Source organism: Ranitomeya imitator, chromosome 3, assembly GCF_032444005.1.
Source record: "Ranitomeya imitator isolate aRanImi1 chromosome 3, aRanImi1.pri, whole genome shotgun sequence".
Classification (NCBI taxonomy): domain Eukaryota; kingdom Metazoa; phylum Chordata; class Amphibia; order Anura; family Dendrobatidae; genus Ranitomeya; species Ranitomeya imitator.
Window position 1 is genome coordinate 354,580,515 of NC_091284.1, and position 22,673 is coordinate 354,603,187.

At 40.6% G+C, this 22,673-nt stretch overlaps 1 protein-coding gene across 1 annotated transcript in view; it reads left to right on the forward strand.

Moving 5' to 3' along the window:
• The window catches only part of LOC138669948 (protein argonaute-1), a 138,885-nt gene extending 122,373 nt beyond the window's left edge, over positions 1-16,512 (forward strand). The window contains exons 11-19 of the mRNA XM_069756845.1: positions 1,481-1,614; positions 1,934-2,118; positions 3,345-3,504; positions 6,657-6,747; positions 6,835-7,029; positions 7,112-7,246; positions 7,532-7,633; positions 10,285-10,484; positions 14,343-16,512. Of these exons, the coding sequence (XP_069612946.1) occupies positions 1,481-1,614; positions 1,934-2,118; positions 3,345-3,504; positions 6,657-6,747; positions 6,835-7,029; positions 7,112-7,246; positions 7,532-7,633; positions 10,285-10,484; positions 14,343-14,451 (1,311 nt within the window). The 3' untranslated portion in view covers positions 14,452-16,512. The remainder of the gene's footprint in view (positions 1-1,480; positions 1,615-1,933; positions 2,119-3,344; positions 3,505-6,656; positions 6,748-6,834; positions 7,030-7,111; positions 7,247-7,531; positions 7,634-10,284; positions 10,485-14,342) is intronic.
• The last annotated feature ends 6,161 nt before the right edge of the window (positions 16,513-22,673 follow it).

A 22,673-nucleotide genomic window follows, 5' to 3' on the forward strand; every position in this document is an offset into this window, starting at 1 on the left:
ATGGCTTGGTTAAAAGGAATTTGTCAGCAGATAGATGACCAGGAAGCCAATTTAAACATAGCCATGTAGGAGCTGGAAGAAAAAAGTCCTGTGCCTCAGGCGTCCAGTACACTACAGTGTTAGGACACTACCATTTGATACTTTGTTTCCTTGGTTATATACCTACTAAGAATATCTGCTACTTTGCAAGGTGAAAATTAGAGATGAACAGATAAATTTGTGGGACTCCAAACTACTGATTTGCTTTTAAGGCATGTGCATGTGAAATTTCTGCAACGTTTCTGCGTTTCCAGGAATTTGGTGGCTGCAAATTACTAGACCTGTAAGTAAAGAGTTAAATAAACTTAAACACTGAGAATAAAACACTTTATTTGAAATTAACACACATATTTTAATCATTTAAATTAACCAATATACTCACCCCAGAGCCGACTGTAATCCAAGGGTTAAAGCGATGTCATATGTTGTAACCAGCCTATGTAGGAGCATTCACAGAATGACTATGCCCATCAGCGGCGCCTGCTCTCTCTGTTATCAGCGACAGCAGGTGCAGGTTGATGGAAGGTATAAGTTTCTCATCCGCCAACACCTGTGACTGGTGGTAAGCTTTTCACCGCGAGTCACAGCTGCTGGTTCAGGCTGACATTGGACAGCATGTACCCGCAGCGCTCTGACCGGCCGTAGCGATCTTACGGATGATCAGAGCCACTAGTGTTTTACACGCTGTCACACAGATGACAGCGTGGGAAACACCATAGGACGCCCGAAAAGCGCAAGCAAAAACTCGGCAAATCTATGTTTTTGCTGTGGATTTGACTGACTCAATTGAAGTCAATGGGTGAAAAACACAAAAAGAATTGACATGCTGCGGACTCAAAAGCAGCACAAATCTTGAAATGAAAAATGCTGATTATGTGCACATCACTTCAGGATTCTCATGGACTTTGCTGGTGTAAGGATTCCCTAGCGTTTCTGGGCCAATTCCGCATGAAAAAAAAAACACACCGTGTGCACATAAAATTAATTGGGATTCTCGCATTAAGTATTTTTTGTGGAATAGTAAACCATAACTTTATAATGACACCATTTTTGGACATTCTGACTTGTATGGTACATTGTTTCAGCAAGTTTCCTCTCTGCTGCCTCTGTATCTGTCAGTTTTCCTTGACTTCAGCACCAGAGTGGGAGCTGATATATGAGGTCTTCCATTTATTGTGCACACTGAAAAGTAGTTAACTGCAGGCGTAACACTCTAAAGCATACTCTTATGGGCAAACTGAGGACATTAAATAGCAAAAATGAACAGTGTAGCTGTGAATCCAGTAATGGGCTGAGAGAACACGTCTGCAGCAGGAACCTTTCTGTCTCTCTGCCTCTGTCCAGCTCAAGCAGCTCCCTCCTCTTTCAATGGACCTCAATGGGCAGCAAATGTAACGTGATCCCTTTGAATACTTTTTTAATGTATAATTTATTTTCCTAGAACAGAGCAATTGCAACGCCAAACCAAGGAGTGTGGGACATGAGAGGAAAACAGTTCTACAATGGCATTGAAATTAAAGTTTGGGCCATTGCTTGTTTTGCTCCACAGAAACAATGCAGAGAGGAAGTACTAAAGTAAGTATCTGCTCATGGTCGACACAACACGTATGTACCTGAAGATAGCCAGACAAGTGTAAACATTTTTTTTTTAAAGTAGCGTTAGAAAACAGACCATATTTTATTTGATGAGCCATGACATTGCGGGCCAGGTGTAGTTTTTTTTTTTTTTTTTTTGCTTTGTGTGGTGTTTTTTTTTTTTTTTTTTTTTTTTTGCTTTGTGTGGTGTTTTTTCTTTTTTTTTTTTTTTTGCTTTGTGTGGTGTTTTTTTTTTTTTTTTAATGCTTGCAAAAATCTACTTGCGATTCCTATTTGTTTTTCTTAATAAACTTTCTAGGAATTTTACTGATCAGCTCAGAAAAATCTCAAAGGATGCCGGAATGCCCATCCAGGGCCAGCCATGCTTCTGTAAATATGCCCAGGGTGCGGACAGTGTGGAGCCAATGTTCAGACACCTCAAAAACACATATTCTGGGCTGCAGCTTATCATCGTAATACTGCCAGGAAAGACACCAGTATATGGTAAGAATAAAGACCTGTTTGTCCTACAGACAATATTGGTACAATAGAAGGAAGTATAACTAAATTCTAAAAAAAGAAAACAAGAAGGCAATGATAAAAATCTCTTATGGCCACATTTTAGTTACAGCAGGAAGTATTCATGAGCCGGTCTCTGAATCTTTAGATTTTATGAAGATGGTGGCTATTTCAAGTTTTTGTAATTTTACATTGAAGAACATTTTTCTGAGTTTGATCCACAGTTGGTTGTTCAGCGTGGTGAAACTCTGCCTCTCGAACATGCTCTCTTTTTTTTTTTAGTCCTATGACTTAGGCTACTTTCACACTAGCGTCGTTCGACGCACGTCACAATGCGTCGTTTTGAAGAAAAAACGCATCCTGCAAAGTTACTTGCAGGATGCGTTTTTTCTCCATTGACTTTCATTAGCGACGCATTGCGACACGTTGCATCTGTCGTGCGACGGATGCGACATGTTTTTGCAGTCCGTCAGGACAAAAAAAACGTTGCTTGCAACGTTTTTTTGTCTGTCGGGTCCACTTTTTCCGACCACGCATGCGCGGCCGGAACTCCGCACCCTCCTCCCCGGACCTTACAATGGGGCAGCGGATGCGTTGAAAAACTGCATCCGCTGCCCCTGTTGTGCTTTTACTTCACAGCATGCGTCGGTACGTCGGCCTGACGCACTGCGACGGGCCCGTACCGACGCTAGTGTGAAAGTAGCCTTCGCTGAAAATTGACCCTCCAGCTTTATATTCCTACCACTTTTCTAGCCTTTTGTTCCCCATGTCCCAACATTTTTTGACACTTGTTGCTGCCATCACTTTCTAAATAATTACAGTACATTTTTTTCAATTGAAATAGAAAAATGTCTAATTTTCAACTTGTGATCTGTATTCTATCTTCTGTTGTGAATTAAATATAGCTGAGGGATTTCCAAATCATTTCATTCTTGTTTTCTTTACATTTTCATAACGGTTTTAGAATTGGAGTTGTAAAATTAAACATAGCTATTAAACGATTGGCAAAAATAGTGGTCTGCTTCTAGAAAGTAAATAATTTTATTATAGCTCCATGTATTTCCTCTGTTTGAAATATTTTTTTGCCTTGAATAAAAAGGGACTACTGTGTCCTAGCAAGCCGGTAACAATACTGTTTGGCATGATTGTATATCGTATGTTCTTCTTTTATTGGACAGTTTGTGTTGAGTTAACAATTGCTTAATTTCCAGCTGAAGTGAAGCGCGTTGGAGACACTCTTCTTGGCATGGCAACCCAGTGTGTCCAGGTGAAAAATGTTGTGAAGACCTCCCCACAGACCCTAAGCAATTTGTGCCTAAAAATTAATGTCAAACTAGGTGGAATCAACAATATTCTAGTGCCTCATCAACGGTATGTGTTCGTTTTTGTTTGTTTTAACTGAACATGTCCTCACATTAAACACTAAAGTGATACCCTAAAAAATAAGTATTCTCTAGTATAGAGATGCCAGACCCATTTCCATTGTCTTACCTGCTTGGTGCCTGCAGATTGGGGGAATCAACAGGTGTCTTAAGATGTGCCTTTTTGTACACCCTTTCTGTATGCTCCGTTCTCATGCAGTAGTTGTGACCCACCCCCGTAGTAGCAAATTGTGCATGTACACACATATTTTATAGTAAGTTTATGGGCTTTAGTTGTGATGACTAGCCCAAGGCCTGAACTTGCTTAAGTTGGGAGACTGGCCTGCCAGATGACACTTGCAGCTCCTTTGATTAGAGAACACTATTTAGTTGAGACGAGGCACTTTCGTTTTGGGTATTATCTTTTTCATGTATGGCTTGGATTATCACATCTAATACTTTGACCTTTTTTATAAAAACAAAAGTGCGAGAATACGCACATAAAACAAAGCATTTGTCATGAGTAAATGGCAACATGACCTTCTTAATGGTGAACAGACAATTATGTTGATTACATATGAAGCAGATACCAGGAGATGGGCCGTAGGAGGGCAACAACCCAGCAGCAGGACCGCACCTCAGCCTTTGTGCAAAAAGGAGCTTTGCCAGAGCCCTACAAAATGACCTCCAGCAGGCCACTAACATCCATGTGTCTGCTCAAACTGTCAGAAACAGACTCTAGGGTGGTATGAGGGCCTGACATCCACAAGTGGGTGTTGTGCTTACAGCCCAACACTGTGCAGGGCGATTGGCATTTGCCAGAGAACACCCAAGATTGGCAGATTTGACACTGGCACCCTGTGCTCATAACAGATAAGAGCAGGTTTACACTGAGCACATGTGACAGTATGGAGACGCTGTGGAGAGTGATCTGCTGCCTGCAACATCCTCCAGCATGACCAGTTTTGCAGTGGGTCAGTAATGGAGGGAAAAGGCATTTCTTTGGATAGTCGGACAGCCTTCCAAGTGCTAGCCAGAGGTACCCTTCCAATGAAGTTGGATCAGCCTGTAATTTTGATTTTGCACTTTGATTTTGAGTATCACTCCAATTTCAAGCCTCCATGGGATATTAATTTTGATTTTCATTGATCATTTTTTATGTTTTATTGTTCTCGGCGCATTCCACTATGTAATGAATAAAGATTTGCAGCTAGAATATTCATTCAGTGGTATACTATCAATGTCTCTTTAAAGCAGGGAGAATTCTCAACTCCTGCATAGAGTTAAATATTTTAAGGACTAACCTTTAGCTTGTCTAGATGAGGCTTAGGCTACTTTCACACTAGCGTTAACTGCAATCCGTCACAATGCGTCGTTTTGCAGAAAAAACGCATCCTGCATCGTGCTTCTGCGGACCGTCGGAAGCAAAAAACGCTACATGTAACGTTTTTTGCTCCTGACGGACCGCTTTTTCCGACCGCGCATACGCTGCCGGAACTCCGCCCCCACCTCCCCGCACCTTAAAATGGGGCAGCGGATGCGCCGGAGAAATGCATCCGCTGCCTCCGTTGTGCAATGCGTTAAACGCTAGCGTCGGAATCTCTCCCTGACGCAATGCGACGGGGAGATTCCGACGCTAGTGTGAAAGTAGCCTTATGTAGGTCAATAGGCAGGTAACGTAGGCTGGGATACTTACCCAATGGATGGAATTTACTCCCTCTGCTATTTTGTTTTCAATATATTTTTCTAGTTTGAAACAGTTGACTAAACAAATGCATTCTCAGCTGAGTGTGCATGTGTTCTGTATAGGGAGAGGGGCGTAAGCGATGGGGGACTTCTGTTAGCACTTTATTTCCCCTAAGAACAAAAGGATCAGGCAAACAGGCTTTTTGGCCTTTAAAAGGTGAAATCTTACAGCCACTCATACACATTAGATGCTTGGATGACCTCAACCTCATGTATGGCCACCTTAGCATTTATGCAACAGTTAAGAGTTTAGTTGCCATTTATTTACTTAACAAGAAATGGTCCAAATTGTTAATTTGTTAAACCATAGCTCCCTACCTGCTACCTTTTGAGAGATGGCAGTCATTTCAATACATTTATTTTGGAGTTTCATACATACCGTATTTTTCGGACTATAAGACGCACCTTTTTTCCCAAAAAATGTTTTTGAAACTATAAAGTGCTGCAGAATGTTAGTGCTATATAAAAATAAAGATTATTAATATACTTACAATTAATGTGGCAGCAGCAGGAGACGGGCAATTCTTAGGAGGTCCTGGTCTGACGCTACCGGGCCATGATCACCCTCCCTTCCCAGGCTTGTGCGGCAGCGGTGCTCTGTGGTTCAGGAGGGCTCGTCGGCATTTTGTGAAAACCCGGAGGCTTCGCACATCCGTTGCTGCGATGCGGTGCTCTCCGGGAAAATGGCCGCTGGGGCGGCACATGCTCAGATTGAGATCTCGGCAGTGAGATCTTGCCCCGAGATCTCATCTCCCGAGATCTCGATCTGAGCATGCGCTGCCCCGGATGACCATTTTCCCGGATGCCACCGCATCGCAGCAAAGGATGTGCGGGGCCTCTGGCTTTTCACAAAATGTCGGCAGAGCCCCCTGCACCACAGAGCACCACCGCCACACCAGCCGCACCTGCCCACACCAGCTGCCCCAGCCTGGGATGGGATTTCCCAGAGGCTGCCGCACCAGCCTGGGATGGGAGTCATATTGCCGGACCACCGAACACCCCCTGTGACCACACTCCACCAGCGCTGCTCATCATCCCCCATGAATTTGCACTTTAAGACCGACCCTCGTTTGACACATTCATTTTTTCCCCCCTATTTCCTTCTGAAAATTTGGGGTGTGACTTATGGTCCGGCACGTCTTATAGTCCGAAAAATACAGTACATGAAAGTGTACATGGTATTTGCACATTCTACCGTATAGGTTACTTTATAGTTTTGGCAATGTTTTTTACTTTTTTTTTTTTTTCTTTGTCCATATAAATTTACGGTGTGTAATCCATCCTTGGTTTACATTTAGGAAGGTCTTTTAGGCATTCTGTATACTGTTGGAAATTAGTATGTCTCAGCTGTAGGGTGCCTATTGCTCTGTTTTCCTGAATAAGCATAGCTAAGTTGCTTGTTTTGCCTTGTGACAGCTCCGCGGTCTTCCAGCAGCCAGTCATTTTCCTTGGAGCTGACGTTACACACCCACCAGCTGGTGATGGGAAGAAGCCCTCGATCACGGCGGTCAGAAACTAAACAATGTATATTGATCTGATGCATAATTTGATAGATACAAAGAAGGGACAAATTCCCTTTTTTGTTGTCCTACAGGTTGTTGGTAGTATGGATGCTCATCCAAGCAGATATTGTGCCACAGTAAGGGTGCAGCGTCCTCGGCAGGAGATCATTGAGGACCTTTCATACATGGTGAGGGAACTTCTCATCCAGTTTTACAAGTCTACACGTTTTAAACCCACTAGGATAATCTTTTATCGAGATGGGGTGCCAGAAGGGCAGCTCCCTCAGGTAAATACATAGCTATAAATGGTTTGAACAATTTTACTATATTTCTTGCGTGGTCTGTGTAACTTTCTTTCTGCCCTTTAAGATTCTACATTATGAGCTGCTAGCTATCAGGGATGCATGTATCAAATTGGAAAAGGACTACCAGCCTGGCATCACTTACATTGTTGTCCAAAAGCGGCACCACACACGCCTGTTTTGTGCAGACCGCAGTGAGCGGGTATGTGCTTTCTGAAAATATTTAATGTATACAGAGTATATCACTTTAGAGTAACTATACCATTCTCATCATTTGTTGCAAGCTCTTGGATGTGTGATAACTTTCCATAAGCAATTCTTAAGGATGCCAATTTTACCAATGAAACAATCTATTTGAAATGACTTTGGATCAATATATAATGGTAAACATATGAAATATATAGAATATATTAAATTGCTGCATGTGTCTTCCTCTTTTGAGACCTGTCTATAACTTTTTCTTTCTTTTTCTTCTTCTTTTATGCAGATTGGAAAAAGTGGTAACATTCCAGCAGGGACCACCGTTGATACTAACATCACACATCCCTTCGAGTTTGATTTTTATCTGTGCAGTCATGCGGGTATCCAGGTAATATGCTGCAAAAATCTGTGGAGTTGGGATTTTTTTCAAAAATCACAGATGTTAAGAAATGTAACTTAAATATAATGAAGTGTACATAAATGATACATGCTTCGTACCTTCATGTCCATAACAACCTTTAAAAGATTATAAAAAATAATAAAAATAAAGCCTGATTTGCAGTATTATGATTTTGATTAAAAAAATATGGCAACGCATATGTAAGCACATGGGTTTTGATTATTTTTGTTGATCATGCTATTTAAAAAAGCCACATTTTGCTGTTTTTGTCACTTTGTCTCAGTGAAGATGGAATAAAAAGTAATCAAAAGACACACACACCCAAAAATGGTAAGAAGAAATACTGCAATCCTGTTTTTCCAAAAAAATGACTTTCCATAGCTGCATAAACAAAAAAAAATAAAAAGGTTCTATCTCCTTAAAATATAGCTGCTTGAAAATCTTATAATTAAAACATAACTTTTAGTCAAATGATGTAAAACTGGATAACTCATACAAAAAAACACAGTGATAAAGTGCAAGTGCGAAAAAGTTACCAGTGCTCAATAAGAAATGGTTTGATCTCACCACTGTTGTAGAGCTTCTATGTGGGTTGCAGGTATACAGGAGTATGGAAGATGACCATGGAGGCAAAGGGGGGCAAAATTTCTAATATTCCCTGTCGTGCCTATGCATTGCTCCTGCCCTTACAAGGACCGCCCTGAAGTAAGGCTACTAAGATGTACCCACCAGATTGGTTATGGTCTCCCTACGCGTTTCCTCCCTCTTTTGGGGGATTCATCAGGGGAGCAAAATAGTGTGTGGGAAAACTAAGGGTTCCTGCATTGGCAGGTAACCCACATGTCAGGTCCTACTTGTGTTAGGCTATGTGCACACGTTCAGGAATTTCCCCTTTTTTTCGCTATAAAAATGTGATAAAACCATGAAAAAAAAGCATACATTAAGCATCCTATTATTAGAATGCAATTTTTGTGCACATGTTGCATTTTTTCCGTGGTAGAATCTCATTTCGGAAAAAAAAACGCAGCATGTTTATTTCTTGTGCGGAATCGCGAGTAGTCTGCACACATAGGAATGCATTGATACGCTTACTTTCCCCGTGGGGCTATGCCCACCATGCAGGAAGTAAGCAGATCATGTGCGGTTGGTACCCATGGTGGAGGAGAGGAGACTCCTCCAGGCCCTGGGAACCATATAATTGTTAATAAAAAGAATTAAAATAATAAATTGTGATATTCTCACCTTCCGGCGTCCCCCGCAGCGTTCCCGCTCCTCGCAAAGCTTCCATTTCAAGTGATGCTTTGTGGCAATGACCTGTGATGGCGTGGCTCTCGCGAGACCGCTACGTCATCTGAGGTCATTGCTGCTAATCATTTTTGGGAATGGGAGGATCGGGAAGGCTGCGGGGGCCGCCGGAAGGTGAGAATACCATGATTTATTTTTTATTATTTTTAACATTAGATCTTTGTACTATTGATGCTGCATAGGCAGCATCAATAGTAAAAAGTTGGTCACACTTGTCAAACACTGTGTTTGACAAGTGTGACCAACCTGTCAATCCGTTTTCCAACCGATGCTACAGATCGCTTGGAAAACGCTAGCATTCTGCAAGCTAATTACGTTTGTAAAGCGCTAGTGTTTAGCGGGAAAACGCATGACAATTCAACATGCGTTTTACCCGCGGCACAGTTGCAGAATTGCCGCGGAAATTTCTGCGGCAATTCTGGATGTGTGCACATAGCCTTAGAGCGTGTAAAACAAGAGCCTGGTACATTGTACATACCAGGCTATTTTAACAGCTGTTAAACATGGGGCCGTGGGGACTCTAATATGTCACTCGAGCATCCTAGGCAAACTCTGGTAACGAGCAGTTACGCTCATGACTAGTGCTGTTGTAAAGCAGACATTTATGTTTATTATCTTTGTGTGGTGTGATTATCCGAATTAAAGGGATAATCGTTCAAAGCTTTGAAAATTGCTATTTTCTTAAATTTGCCAAATGTCTGTTTTTATAAATAAATGCCAAACATATTGACTTTAGTTTACCAGTAGCATAAAATATAATGTCATGAAAAAAACATTTCTGAAAATCACCTGGATATGTTGAAAGATTCCAGAGTTATTGCCACATAAAGTGACACATGACAGATTTGTAAAAAATTGGCCTGGTCACTAAGTGGTTAAAAAAATATCTAACTTTATGTTTATAGTATATGTTATGAACAAAACCTTCTCCAGTCTAGGAAATACATAAAGGCATTCCAAAGTATTGTTATATAAGAACACATGCCAGATATGCGTAAAACAAGATTTTCATTCTCTCTCCAGTTCTGATGAATCTGAAAAGCTATACTGTATATAATGTAAATGTAGGATGTTGTTTCACATTTTTCAGTTTACTTAGAGGATATCTGCAGATACAAGACTAGCTTTAATAAGCTAGGTAATATATTTATTACTTTTCACATTCTCAACATAGTCTTAAACTCGTCAAGCTGCATCTATACATAAGAAAATAGCGGCCCCATGGTTTGTGTATAAAGTGTTTTTTGCATCCATCGCCCCGTGTTATAACTATGCATAAAGAGCTACTACAGTTTTGAAATCTGAGTGCTGTTGGTGGTTTTTCCTATCTGCAGGGCACTAGCCGTCCCTCACATTACTACGTTCTTTGGGACGACAACCGATTCACAGCAGATGAGCTGCAGATCCTCACGTACCAGCTCTGTCACACGTATGTGCGCTGCACCCGATCTGTATCCATACCAGCTCCTGCATATTATGCTCGACTGGTCGCTTTCAGAGCACGCTATCACCTTGTAGACAAGGAACATGACAGGTATGTGCAAGTGTTTTCCAGCTCAGCGCAAACTGATGACACTGTTGCTCTTATAAAAGGGTCAAAATCTCATAAGTTATTGTAAATTGGAAAGCATCTCTAGGATTTAAATGTTAAAGGATTCTTTAAAAAAAAAATTCACTCTTGGAAAAAATCTGCATATTTTAGGGTATGCAGTGGCATTGTCATTTTTTTTTCTTGTGGGATCTTACATGTATTTTTGAAACAGGCTGTATTGTATAAGCAAAATGCGCAGCATGAAAGCCCACGTTTCATCACGTAACTCCATCATGGATTTTCCCCACTGCGTCTAAATTTGCCCAACTATGTCAAAGAATAGGATTCTATCTCTATTTGCCTTGGCGATTGAGGCTGTGGCAATACGAATGAGGTCTTCCATTGACATTAGGGGGATACATATAGCGGATCGGGTTGACATTATTGGCCTCTATGCAGATGATATGGTAGTGTTTATGGATCAAACAGAGGATACGTTACCAAAAGTAATAGCGATTATAGACAAATTTAGCAAATTCTCCGGTCTTTATATAAACTGGGATAAGTCTGCCCTGATGCCTCTCTCTCATACCCCAATGCCGCGTCTCGAAACTCTCTCGCCGTTGCCCATAGTCTCCAACTTCAAGTATCTGGGAATCTATATGTCTCAACATAGTCAATTTGATTTACAATTTAATATCTACCCATTATTGGATCTGGTTAAATCCAAATTTGCTACTTGGGATAAACTCCCGCTCTCCGTGGCTGGTCGTATTAATCTGATCAAAATGATACTGCTCCCCAAGTTAAGTTACTGCTTCCAACACAGTGCTGTCCCAATACCTAAATCCCTCTTTGCGACTCTAAATTCCCTAACAACATCTTTCATATGGGGGAAGACTAGGCCTAAACTTAGATTATCTGCTCTGCAGAGACCGAAACAGGGGGGCGGGGCGGCCTTGCCGGACTTTTACTTATATTATCTTGCCGGGCAGGCAAAAATGATAAATACATGGATGCCCAATAACTCTCTTCCTAATTCTGAGAACCATCTGCTCCACTCCGCCCAAATCGAATGTCCATTGGGGTTTCTGGAGCTGGAGAGGGTTGGTGTCCCTCGTCTGTTGCCTATGCTCCGGTTGGCACGATCAATATGGAGACAAATTAAAAAAATAACTAAATCTGTTGATATAGCAACGGAAATGCCATTGTGGAATAACAGTTATTTTCCGGGACTATTGGGCCACCCATCCACGGAATTTTGGATATCGTATGGTGTTCTCTCAGTAGGTCATATACATAACCAGGGGATTTTCATTTCCTTTGAACAATTACAAAATTCTCACAATATCCCGAGGTCTCAATTTTTCCGCTATTTACAATTAAGGTCAGCTTTTCAATCACACATGCGGAATATGGGTACAGGTCAAGCTATTTCATCTCTACCTTTAATAGGAATTCTTAATTCGCAAGGTCCTCAAGGACTTATTTCCTCTTTATATACCTATTTGTTATCTACAGTTGGGGGGTCTATTATAGACTCTATTAAGGGGAAATGGGAGGGGCTTCTTCCAGATACACTAGGGGAAGAATGGGAAGATATTTTGGAATCTTCAACCAGGTTTCCCCATCGATTAACAATAAGATGACTCAATTATACATTATATACCAATCCTATTTGACCCCGATCCGCCTTTTTAAAATGGGTCGTCTCCAGTCATCAGATTGTCTAAGATGTCATTCCAGTGATGCGTACTTTATTCATATGATTTGGAGATGTCCTGTTATTTTTCATTACTGGAAAGAGGTGACAACATTGTTGACATCCTTGTTATCGATTCCTGTCCCGCTTGAACCATTGACCTGTCTATTTGGGGTGTGGGATGCGGAAGCCTGGGATCACTACACTGGGATACTTCTGCGAGAGACACTATTTATGGCGCGAAAGGTACTGGCGCTACGATGGATGGGTGGTCCTTGCCCATCTCTTAGAGCTTGGGTTGATCTAGTAAACTCAATTATTCCGTATGAACGGACATTATATCAGAATAGAGGGTGTCCAGATAAATTTGAGAAAATATGGGGCAGATGGAACTCCTCCCATCACACTCTATAATTTAATAATAATTTAGAATACATGTGAGAAGTGGGGTTCGTGGTTTTGGGGACATTGCTTACAGAGTGAAATTTATACGAAATTTTATTTTGGCGGCGTTTTCTTTCTTTCTCTTTTAGTAGTTAGTTTAGTTAAGGTTATACAATAAGATACCAGTGATCGACATACACCATTTGTTACCCTTGTAATACTCTAGAAGTGATAATGTAATGAGAGTAATTGCATTTCATGATATAATGGAAAATGATGGACACAAGTGCAAATGTGTGTATTGTATGATAAATTTTGCAACTAATAAACGAATTTAAAAAAAAAAAGAATAGGATTCTATGAAAACTGTTGAAGGAAAGAGTGCAAATAGTGTCTTATCTGAGAAGGTTAAAAGGCTAATCCAGAAGATTGCACTCGCCAGATGTAGCGGAGTTGAAGCATTGAAAGGATTAGCTGCAGCAGATCCACGAGTCCAGGAAGGACCAGCCGTTAGATACAGATTGGGAAAATTGTGGTAAATTTCTGCGCTGCTGAATCACTAGAATTCCAGAATTATTAGTACATGTGGCTCTATTATTCTATGCGTTTCAGAGTTCAAGACTCCTTCATCAGAAAACACCACAGGAACATGTGGTGTTTTCTGATGGAGTCTTGAACTCTGAAACGCGTAGAGTAATAGAGCCACATGTACTAATAATTCTGGAATTCTAGTGATTCAGCAGCGCAGAAATTTACCACAATTTTCCCAATCTGTATCTAAAAGAATAGGATTCTAAAATGTTGCTGTGATTAATGCACAAGGTTTGTTTGCTGACTCATCTGTATTTTGTGTGTTTTTTTTTATCTTAGACCTTGCTTGCTATAATTATCGCCAAGCTAATATCACATCCCATCCATAGGAATTAGACTGTTCTATGTATTACTGTTCTGGAATTGTATGGGATCACAACAACATTAAAATGAATCTGTCACCACATTTGACCTATTTAAACTATCAATATGGACATACAGGTTATTGAATTGTAAAACAGTTCTCCGTGTGTGTCTCGTATCAGATGCCGTGTTGTGGATAAATAATCTATTATCTCTTTCTATAAATTGCCTTTTCCTGTCTGTGGGGAGGACGCTGCCTGGAGATAACTTTGCCTCCAGAGATTATTTTACATGATGGGGAGTTACCAGTGTGATGTGTAATGGCCGCTCTCTGATCTCACTGCAGAGCTGTGCGTGATTATACCTGACAAATTTGCAAGTTGCTCTCAGCTTCCATCTCACAGGCAGACAGATGCAAAATTGTTTCAATGCAGCAGAGCTGAGAGGGAAGCAAAAACGTGTTAGCATGAAGACAAATTTCAGTTCTCCTCCTGTTCTCTGGTAGTTACTGGTCTCACACTGGTATTTTCTACTTATACTTAAAATAAGCTCTAGAGGCAGAGTTATCTCTCAGGCACCATCCTCCCCATAGCCTGGAAGAGGTCATTTACATAAAATTATAAAAGATTATTTCTCAGCAACAAGGTATCTGATATGAGACCCACAGGTAGGAATGTGGGCATTCTATAACCTGTATGGCCATATTAGTCATTTAGATATGTCAGATGTGGTGACAGATTCCCTTTAAATGCTCAGATATCTGAATTAAAAAGCCAAAACTGTCACTTTTGATTTACAACTTTATATCTGAGTCTTGAGATAGGTTTCAGTGCTACTTGTTTGCCATTAAAACTGAGTTGTTTTTTTGTTGTTTTTTCCAGCGGAGAAGGCAGCCACATTTCTGGACAAAGCAATGGAAGAGATCCACAGGCCCTAGCTAAGGCAGTGCAAGTTCATCAAGACACTTTGCGCACTATGTATTTTGCCTGATGACTTGTCGCATAGCTTTCCTAGTGGATTCATCAAAATGTGACTTGTTTGCCACTTCCTGTACCTCATTGGCTCAAGAGTTGGTTCTTGGAATCTTGAACCTTTTGAAATAAGGGTACCTCAAAATAAACTGACAACCCTGTTGAGGTCCTGTGTGACCAATGTGGGAATCACATTGGACAGTATATTCCATTGTTTTGCATGTTGTGGAAATGTAAGAGAGCACCACTTCAGCAGGTCTCCTCTGATTGCCACGGCAAATTTTTTGATGACTTGAAATGCAATACTGCTGGCAGAAAAAAAAATGAAGCTGAGCCCCTTGCTTCACTGGAATAGAATGAATGTACACTGCAAAAAATGTACGAAAGGAGCTACAAGAAAAGACAAAGTTCTGAGCCTTAAACAAAAGCTAAATTCTGAATTAAATAACCAAGAATCTACGAGGTAAAACGCGAGCATCGAAGATCTCCCTTGACAATGCTCCTTTTGTAATATGTTCCACACAAGACGTTCTCATCCTTGGAACATAACCAGCACAAGAACATGGCTTACTCTAACTTCAGGTCATCCAATTGTTCTGTTGTGATGTGCAGATGCAAGTTCTGGAATACTTTCATTAGGAAAGTCAAACATATCCTAATTACAGAGAGAAGGCTGTTTTCTCCTGCCACGAAAAATTGATTATTTGCCACTTTTACTTGGAATCCAATGGTGCCATATGGTCTTCTAGCAACGAGGCAGAATGGAGCTAGGTTATTTAAAGCAATAGATTGATGTTACCCGCGATGACCTGACTCCAGCGTGCCTTCATATCGTGAACCTGATGCATTTGATGGAATCAAATACTGTCGCTTCACTAATTTTAGTTGTTAGTGGTTAAAGAGAATTGTGCAAAGTGCCTTGAACCCTTAAAGTGCTAGACAAGAGGAAATGCTTCCTGCTTCTCCAGTCCTGCAGAGTGTACATAGTGGCACTAGATGCGCCAGCTGGTTGTTGATTTGTCTTTAAGCTGTAGCCATCAGTCTTTGCGCAATTACTACAAGATGGTGTTTGCCGTATGTACTGGCTCTGCCCAGTTCCTATATCATAAGTTCATATTTGCTTTTCTGAAAAGATCCTGAACTGCACGTCCTTCCTTTTCTGGGTTCAGGACTATTTTGTGGTTGTTTTTGTATGAAATGCTACCAAGCAATGTCACTGAACAACGATGCTGCTGACATATTTATTCTTTAAGGAATATATCATCGACAACACTGGAGCAGACAGTACCTATGCAGAAGAGGATATGACTTGTTACTCTAACCGGGAATAGGGTCATGCAACAGAGCTGACTATGCCAGCAAGTCAGCAGCTGAAAGATTAATAATTGCCATGTGAAAGGAGCTTTCCTCTGAAATATTTAGGGGTCTATGCTATGGAGACTCCATCTCAACATGCAGAACATTGCGTAGCCTCCTGATGCACAAAGCAGTGAATCATTGAATACTTGCAGAAAATGTGGAAACGGCATAGCCCAGACAAGTCCAACCAAATGATTGGTGTTAAGAGACTAATCCTCAAATTGTTGCACCTTCTAACCAATACATGGGAAGCTTCCCTACTGGAAATGGAGCGGTGGTTTGTTGCCACATTTAATAATTTATTAGGCAACAGTATTATGAGCAACCCCCTAATATTTTATTATAGGGATAGTAATTACTATCAGTTCATTTCCAGAATAGAGGCTCCTATATAGTACAGATTGCATTTTAGGGTCTCTGGTCTTTTGGGCTTACTAATTCATAATGGTACCAGAAGTGCTGATAACGCAATTCCCTAATATAAGTGGGGAGATGGCTATAAAGTGGAGATTTACTCAAATGGTAATCTGTCACAAAATGACTGCGCAAAGCACCTTTGGCATGGCCATGCAGTTCAGCGATCTTTCCGAAATACTTGATTTCCATCGGTTTCCTCCCTCGTCCTTGAATTACAGCGCTGCCTTAACAGGAGCCACAAGGGGGCAGAGATGCAAAAGAAGCAGGTGTGAGGAACTGCTCTGCTATACCAAAGGCACAGCGAGCGCCTGACAGACTCCATTTACAGAGGATCTGTAATCATGACACTTCATACGTTGAGGCACAGAATACATTTACCGCACTTCTAACACTATCTTAGTGGGTGCAATAGTACCCTCACAAGCACCTGTAACTCTTTGCCAAAGTACAAATCGGGGGCTGATGAATGAAAATGTTTATGCTAGTCGCAAAATTTTAACACATAGCAGAGTTGCACTTAGATTGATCTATTTCTTTTTTCTTTTGCGATTTTCACGCCACTCCCAGCCATCTTCAACACAGTGGACAGAGCTGGGGCGGGACAATGGCGTGGCAACACGCGGCCATCTAATTCATTACTAGACATGGCGTTCTTTACACTCTTTGGAGTAGACTCCTCTTACTCCACCACACCTCTTTATTAAGACTGGCATGTACAATGCCAGTCTTAATGAATTGGGGATATGGTGTTTTTGGCAGCTGTCAGGTGTAGCTTCTACACTCGACAACGGCCACAGCCTGGATTGATGCTACGGCTTCCGTATGCCTTTGTTGCATCAGCCCTCTTTATAGGAAAGGGTACTCTGCTGCACTTTCTTATACAATTAAACTAACTATATACAGGTGGTGACTTTTTTGGGGGGGGTTGGAGGGGGCAGCCAATAGTACTGTATGCAAAGCAGAAGATCCTTGTTTTTTGATTGCCTTATATAGGATCTCTTTTACAGGTTTCTTTGCACTTTCCTTTATTGTGGAGACTCTCGAGATCCTTCCTGGCCAGTCAGCTAACAACTGACCTCGTGGTTTGCTTACTGTGCTTACTTCAGCCCCCTTTTAAGGGCCATTCAGTGAGGGTACCATTAAATCCACCAGCCTAAAGTTACAGCAATTGAGTCCAATAATTTAGTTTTAATTACTAGTTGTCCTGATGACACCTCCTCTATAATATGGTCAGCCAGTACTACACCATGATTTTCCATTACCTTTCTTTTAGTCGATTTTCATGTTGTTTTTTTCACTCTTTATGGTTGTCCAATCTATTAGGCATGGAGAGAACATGTCACATGTAAAGAAGATCTTTACATTTAGTTACAGTTTTGCCGTCTTTATCTTGACAGCATAGTTTTCTATTCCTGGAGCAAAGGTGTTACAACGTTTTTAGGCATGGTAATAGAACAATGTATTGTTACTGTATTCTAGGAGTTCTTTTTAGTTTCTAGGGTGCATCACTTGAAGATGCATTTGACATAAAATCTTCATTGACAGCTAGCCCAAAACAAAAATGGGTTTCTCTTTGTTATAAGGGTGCTTTGATATGACAATGCCTAAAACAATTCCTGCACAGTGTATGCAAAGAATCGGTGCTGCTTTTGTGTATGTTTGGATGATCAAATTTCTCATCGGCTTGCATAGTGGTAATGCAAAGGAAATATTTACATTTTTTTAAATGCAGTTATTCCATAGAATTTCACTCCTTACTTATATTCCAACTAAACTTGCATGTCTTCCCATGTGTCTTATGGTCCAAAAATGCTACATGTCATAGCAGTTTATTTTCTGAGAAAAAAAGGCATTGTTAATATGGAATATCATTTGTCACTATTTATTTTTAGAATCTTTAGGCCTTATACTTTGTGATGTATAAGTGACCATGATTTCTCAAAGTTTTAATAAATTCACTATTTCCTGTAGTCTAGTTCAGATAAACTAATGCATCAACGAATTTGCAATGTTCACAGAAAGTGCCATACTGCTAGTTGCATTATATCCTAGCCCATAAGGATGCTGGCTGCACTGTAAGACAGTATTCATATATCCATGTTTCAATGCCTCTGTACAGACTGCGACTTTCAGGCCAGCTCCGGATCTCCTGACCTTTAACTCAACATCTTCATAGTGCCCTCTGTTTGTCTCCTGCTGCCTTGGCTGAGGCCAATTTTACAGTCCTCCTGTAGTCAAGATTGCTGTGAAAGTAGTTGTAACTGTGAACCATGCTTCCAGGAAAGGTGTTGTTCAGACATAAAGGGGTATTCCCATTGCCAGTGTGTAATACTATTAGCAAATACCTCCAATTAGAAATTTAGTATAGTTCTTCAGATTCGCTATGTCGCTTACCCCATGTGCAGGACGTTGCAGTAGCTCAGGTATCCAAGGTTACGACCATTCATATAGTGAGTCAGTTAGCTGTTAGTGGTTGTAACCATGGATACTTAACTCCTGCAAAGCCCTGCACATGGGGTAAGCGACATTGTGAATCAGCAGAACTATGATACATTTCTAATTGGAGGTATTTGCTAATATTATTATTCAACTTAATACATATTGGGAGAAGATTTTGGAGATTTGAAAGCCACTTTAAGCTGTATGTACAATGAAAAATAATTGTGAACAAGCGTTTTGAACAACACTTGTTTCACAATTATCTTACCGTGTTAATAGGCTGCTGATCACCCAATGAACAAGCAAAATGCTAGTTCATCTGCTGACATTTGTTTTGCACATATAAAAAAAATTCCTGATTCTCAGCTGTGCATCATCTTGTGTAAACAGGGCTTTGGTTGACAAGAACAGTGGTAGCCAATGTGCATGGAGCAATCGATATTACAAATTTCTCAGTACTCACCGTTTGCGTTGGTATTTCTGTGTTTACAAGCAATTAAACAACCTCGAGTCTGGAAAAGTACCATCAGAGGTCAAATTTGGCGCTAGTTGGTCCTTGTGAATTGACCTAAACTATCATGCTCACCATGGCACGCATAGACCCAGGTAACTGGAACATCGATCTCAGCAATGAGGAGACAAATTGAAAGCACTAGGTAGGTTCACTTACATGACAAATTTTTATTTTTTTGTGCGGCATGGTGGAAGGTCATATTATCACCACTATTACATTTGTACTACATGATTGGTATAACTTTCTAAATTACTATATCGATGGCATAAATCTATCTTTTGGCTGTAATTTGGCATGTTCCAAACTTCAATTGTAGCACATGCACCAATTTGTGTCTATGAACAGTATGAGCCATGACATTTACATTGACATCTTTGGGCCCAATTCATCAAAGCTTTGGGCTCAATTCATCATACCATTTTCCTCTAGCTCTGACATAATTCATGAAAAACGGTGCCATTCATTATGCCACAAAACTTACTCCAGCTAGGACTAGAGTAGGATTTGTGGCGATGCGCCTCTTCATGAATCTGGAACGTCTTACCCCAGCACCCCAGTATTTACCTCAACACTGGCATAAATGACAGTCTTGATGATTATCATATGGTGAACTCAAATTGTGCACAGATCACATTTGAAGGTACACAAAGTACAAAAATTCTTGTACTTTGCATAAAAGTTGAACAGCCGTATCCTTGTATAAGCCAAGAGTAGGTAGCTCACTGAAGCCTAAAACAGTTGGCTCGTAGTCCTTATTCACAGTCCTACTGTTCTGTTTACAGTCCTTTTACCATTTATACACAAATGTATAGTACAAGTTCTCCAGTTAAGGGTTATTTTAGTGCTGAAGGGCTATTTATAATGCAAAAAAAAATCCATATTTCCCTTAATGACCAATATAACTGACATTTTACTGGGGCTCAAATTGTACGAAATACAATTGCTACAAAGACACATCTCATGAGTCTATTAATCACTGTTCATTTGCGGCATGGGTTACATGTAAAAACTGTGATCAATTCCCTTAACCGTATTACTTGTGTTAGTCCATTGATATGTCCTAGAGTTGACATAACATGCACTAAGGTTTACTTCATAGGCCTTATTCAGATATCAATTACATGTTCCATCAGTGTTTTTCACGGATAATGCAAGAACCCCTTATAATCTATGGAGCTGTTCACGTGTCTGTTATTTTTGCTGGTCGAGTGATCCTTAATGAATCACAGAAAGGTCTGTTTTTGATCCAACTCACAATAAAAATTGCCCAGAAGTCTATAGATCTGAAAGTCGCTGACTGCACACGGATGGCATTGTGAAAACCGTGTGCTGTCTGTGATTACCATTGAAATATATAGGAGAAGCTTTGCAGTTTAATTTTTTCAGCAATGAAAAATCACTCCTGGAGTAAACTGACACACTGACTAGTGTTTCATGAAACTCTGATCAAAATCTGATTCAAAACACTGCTGAACATTGGTACGTGTTTTCACATATTGGTAAATAGTATGGACATCTGAATGAAGGCTGCAGTGTAAAGAAATCTGGGCTAAGGGTACAAAAATAAAAGATGATTTTTCTTTTTATTGCCTCTCCATTATGAGGGTAATGGTAATCACCGTATATGGCACCTAACTGCTTAAAGAGGTTGTCCTGTCAAAATCGATAAGTCTGCAGTCACTCTGTGGGACTGCAGACTTGTGAATCCTCCCAGCGCACACCGTGTGCGCTACGGGGATTCGCCGGTTTCAGACCGGGGAATGGAGGATATGTATAAGTTATACATACCCCGACCAGTGGGAGTGGCCTCGCCCTTTAGTCTGCGCCGCCTATTGGCCGTCCGCGTCTCTGGTCGGGGCGCTGCCTTGGCTCAATACAAGGATGTGGAGCGAGAACATGCCCACTGGCCGGCAGTATGTATAACTTATACATACCCTCAGTTTCCTGGTCTGAAACCAGCCAATGCCTGCAGCACACAATGCATGCACTGGGGGGATTCATAAGCCTGCAGTCACACTTATTGGTTTTAACTGGACAACTCCTTTTAATTTGTACAGCGAGTGGGTGTAATCAGAGCATTTTCACTGTGGTGGATTAACGTCTTCTCCCTAAATTAAATTGTCTAATCATAAACATGCAGCAGCACACAGGAGAAAAAGAACACGCCCCATAATTTCTTAGAACAAGTTTGTCAGTGTGTGAGATGTTTTAACAGACATCCCTGATCTTCTGATTTAACTTTTTTTGCATGAATAGTCACCTGTGCTCTACTTTCTAGCACCTTTCAGATAAGGTCACGCCAGTCAGTGTGGTTAGGTAGGCAAGTGCAGTTAAGTTTAGCTGTGTCACATTACACACCCTTCAATCAACTCTCCTCTTCTCATAGCAGTGCCACCTCTGCTATAGTGCTACCCCACACACACACACACACTGCCTGTCCAGAGATGTCAGTGGTCACACTTGTGTCAGTTGTGCTCGTGGAAGCTAAAGATCGCTCTGTAGTGAGAGCAGCGCACAGTGTCATTACATCTCGCACAGGAGTAGCCTGAACTGAGCCATTGTGGGGCATGTTCTTTTTCTCCTGCATGTTGCTGCTGGTTTATGATTGGGCAAAGTCATACGGGGAAGAAATACATGTGCCCATTGAAAACTCTCTTGCAATACCCACTTGGATTTAACAAAAACTAATTCTGCAGCCGCAATTACATCATATGTCCAGTTCAAGATGACAAATTTGGTGAATGGTTGTATTTCAGAACTTGGGACAAAATGAGTTTCAGATAATACAAAACATTTTCAATTTCTGGGGAATTTCCATACTAGCGTTAGAAACCGAATACGCTCAGCTTTCTCTTTCAAATGTTGTATGGATGAAAATAGCGATGTATCTCTTTACATTGAAAATTCCATGTTTCAAATCACTGAAATCAAACTGACACATCATTTGTTTCATAATTATAGTAATTTACAATCTAAATGTAGACTGAATGAAAGAGATGGTCCTGATGTGTTGGTACACGTCTGTATCTTCATTAGTGCTTTGAAAATGTTGTGGTTTATTGTAGCAGTTTGTCAGCATTCAGTTCTATGTTCTGTGAGTTATTTCACATCATTGAGGCTCCGATTGCTTAGAATATTACGGATGTAAAGAATAAATTGGCTCAAGCAGTGAAATTATTTAAGGGAAGATCACCCATGACAACACCACCATCCTATTAGTGGGAATTACACAAATCTGGAGAAAATCTGAGGTTTTAATTTATTTTGTAATGCAGGTTTCTGGTTTAGAAGTCAATCTTATTGACCGCTAAGTCCTATTTGCATTATGCCTGGATGCTATCGGTGTATTGCTGTTTTACCCAAAGATCCTTTCTAAATCTGTGAGTAAAACTGGGTATTATACAGTATATGATTTAATGTCATGATTTTGCTGTAAGCAATGTCCATCATACATACCCACTTTATAGGCTTGGCATTTAATTTATTGGGGCACCATTGCAAATTACTAAGGT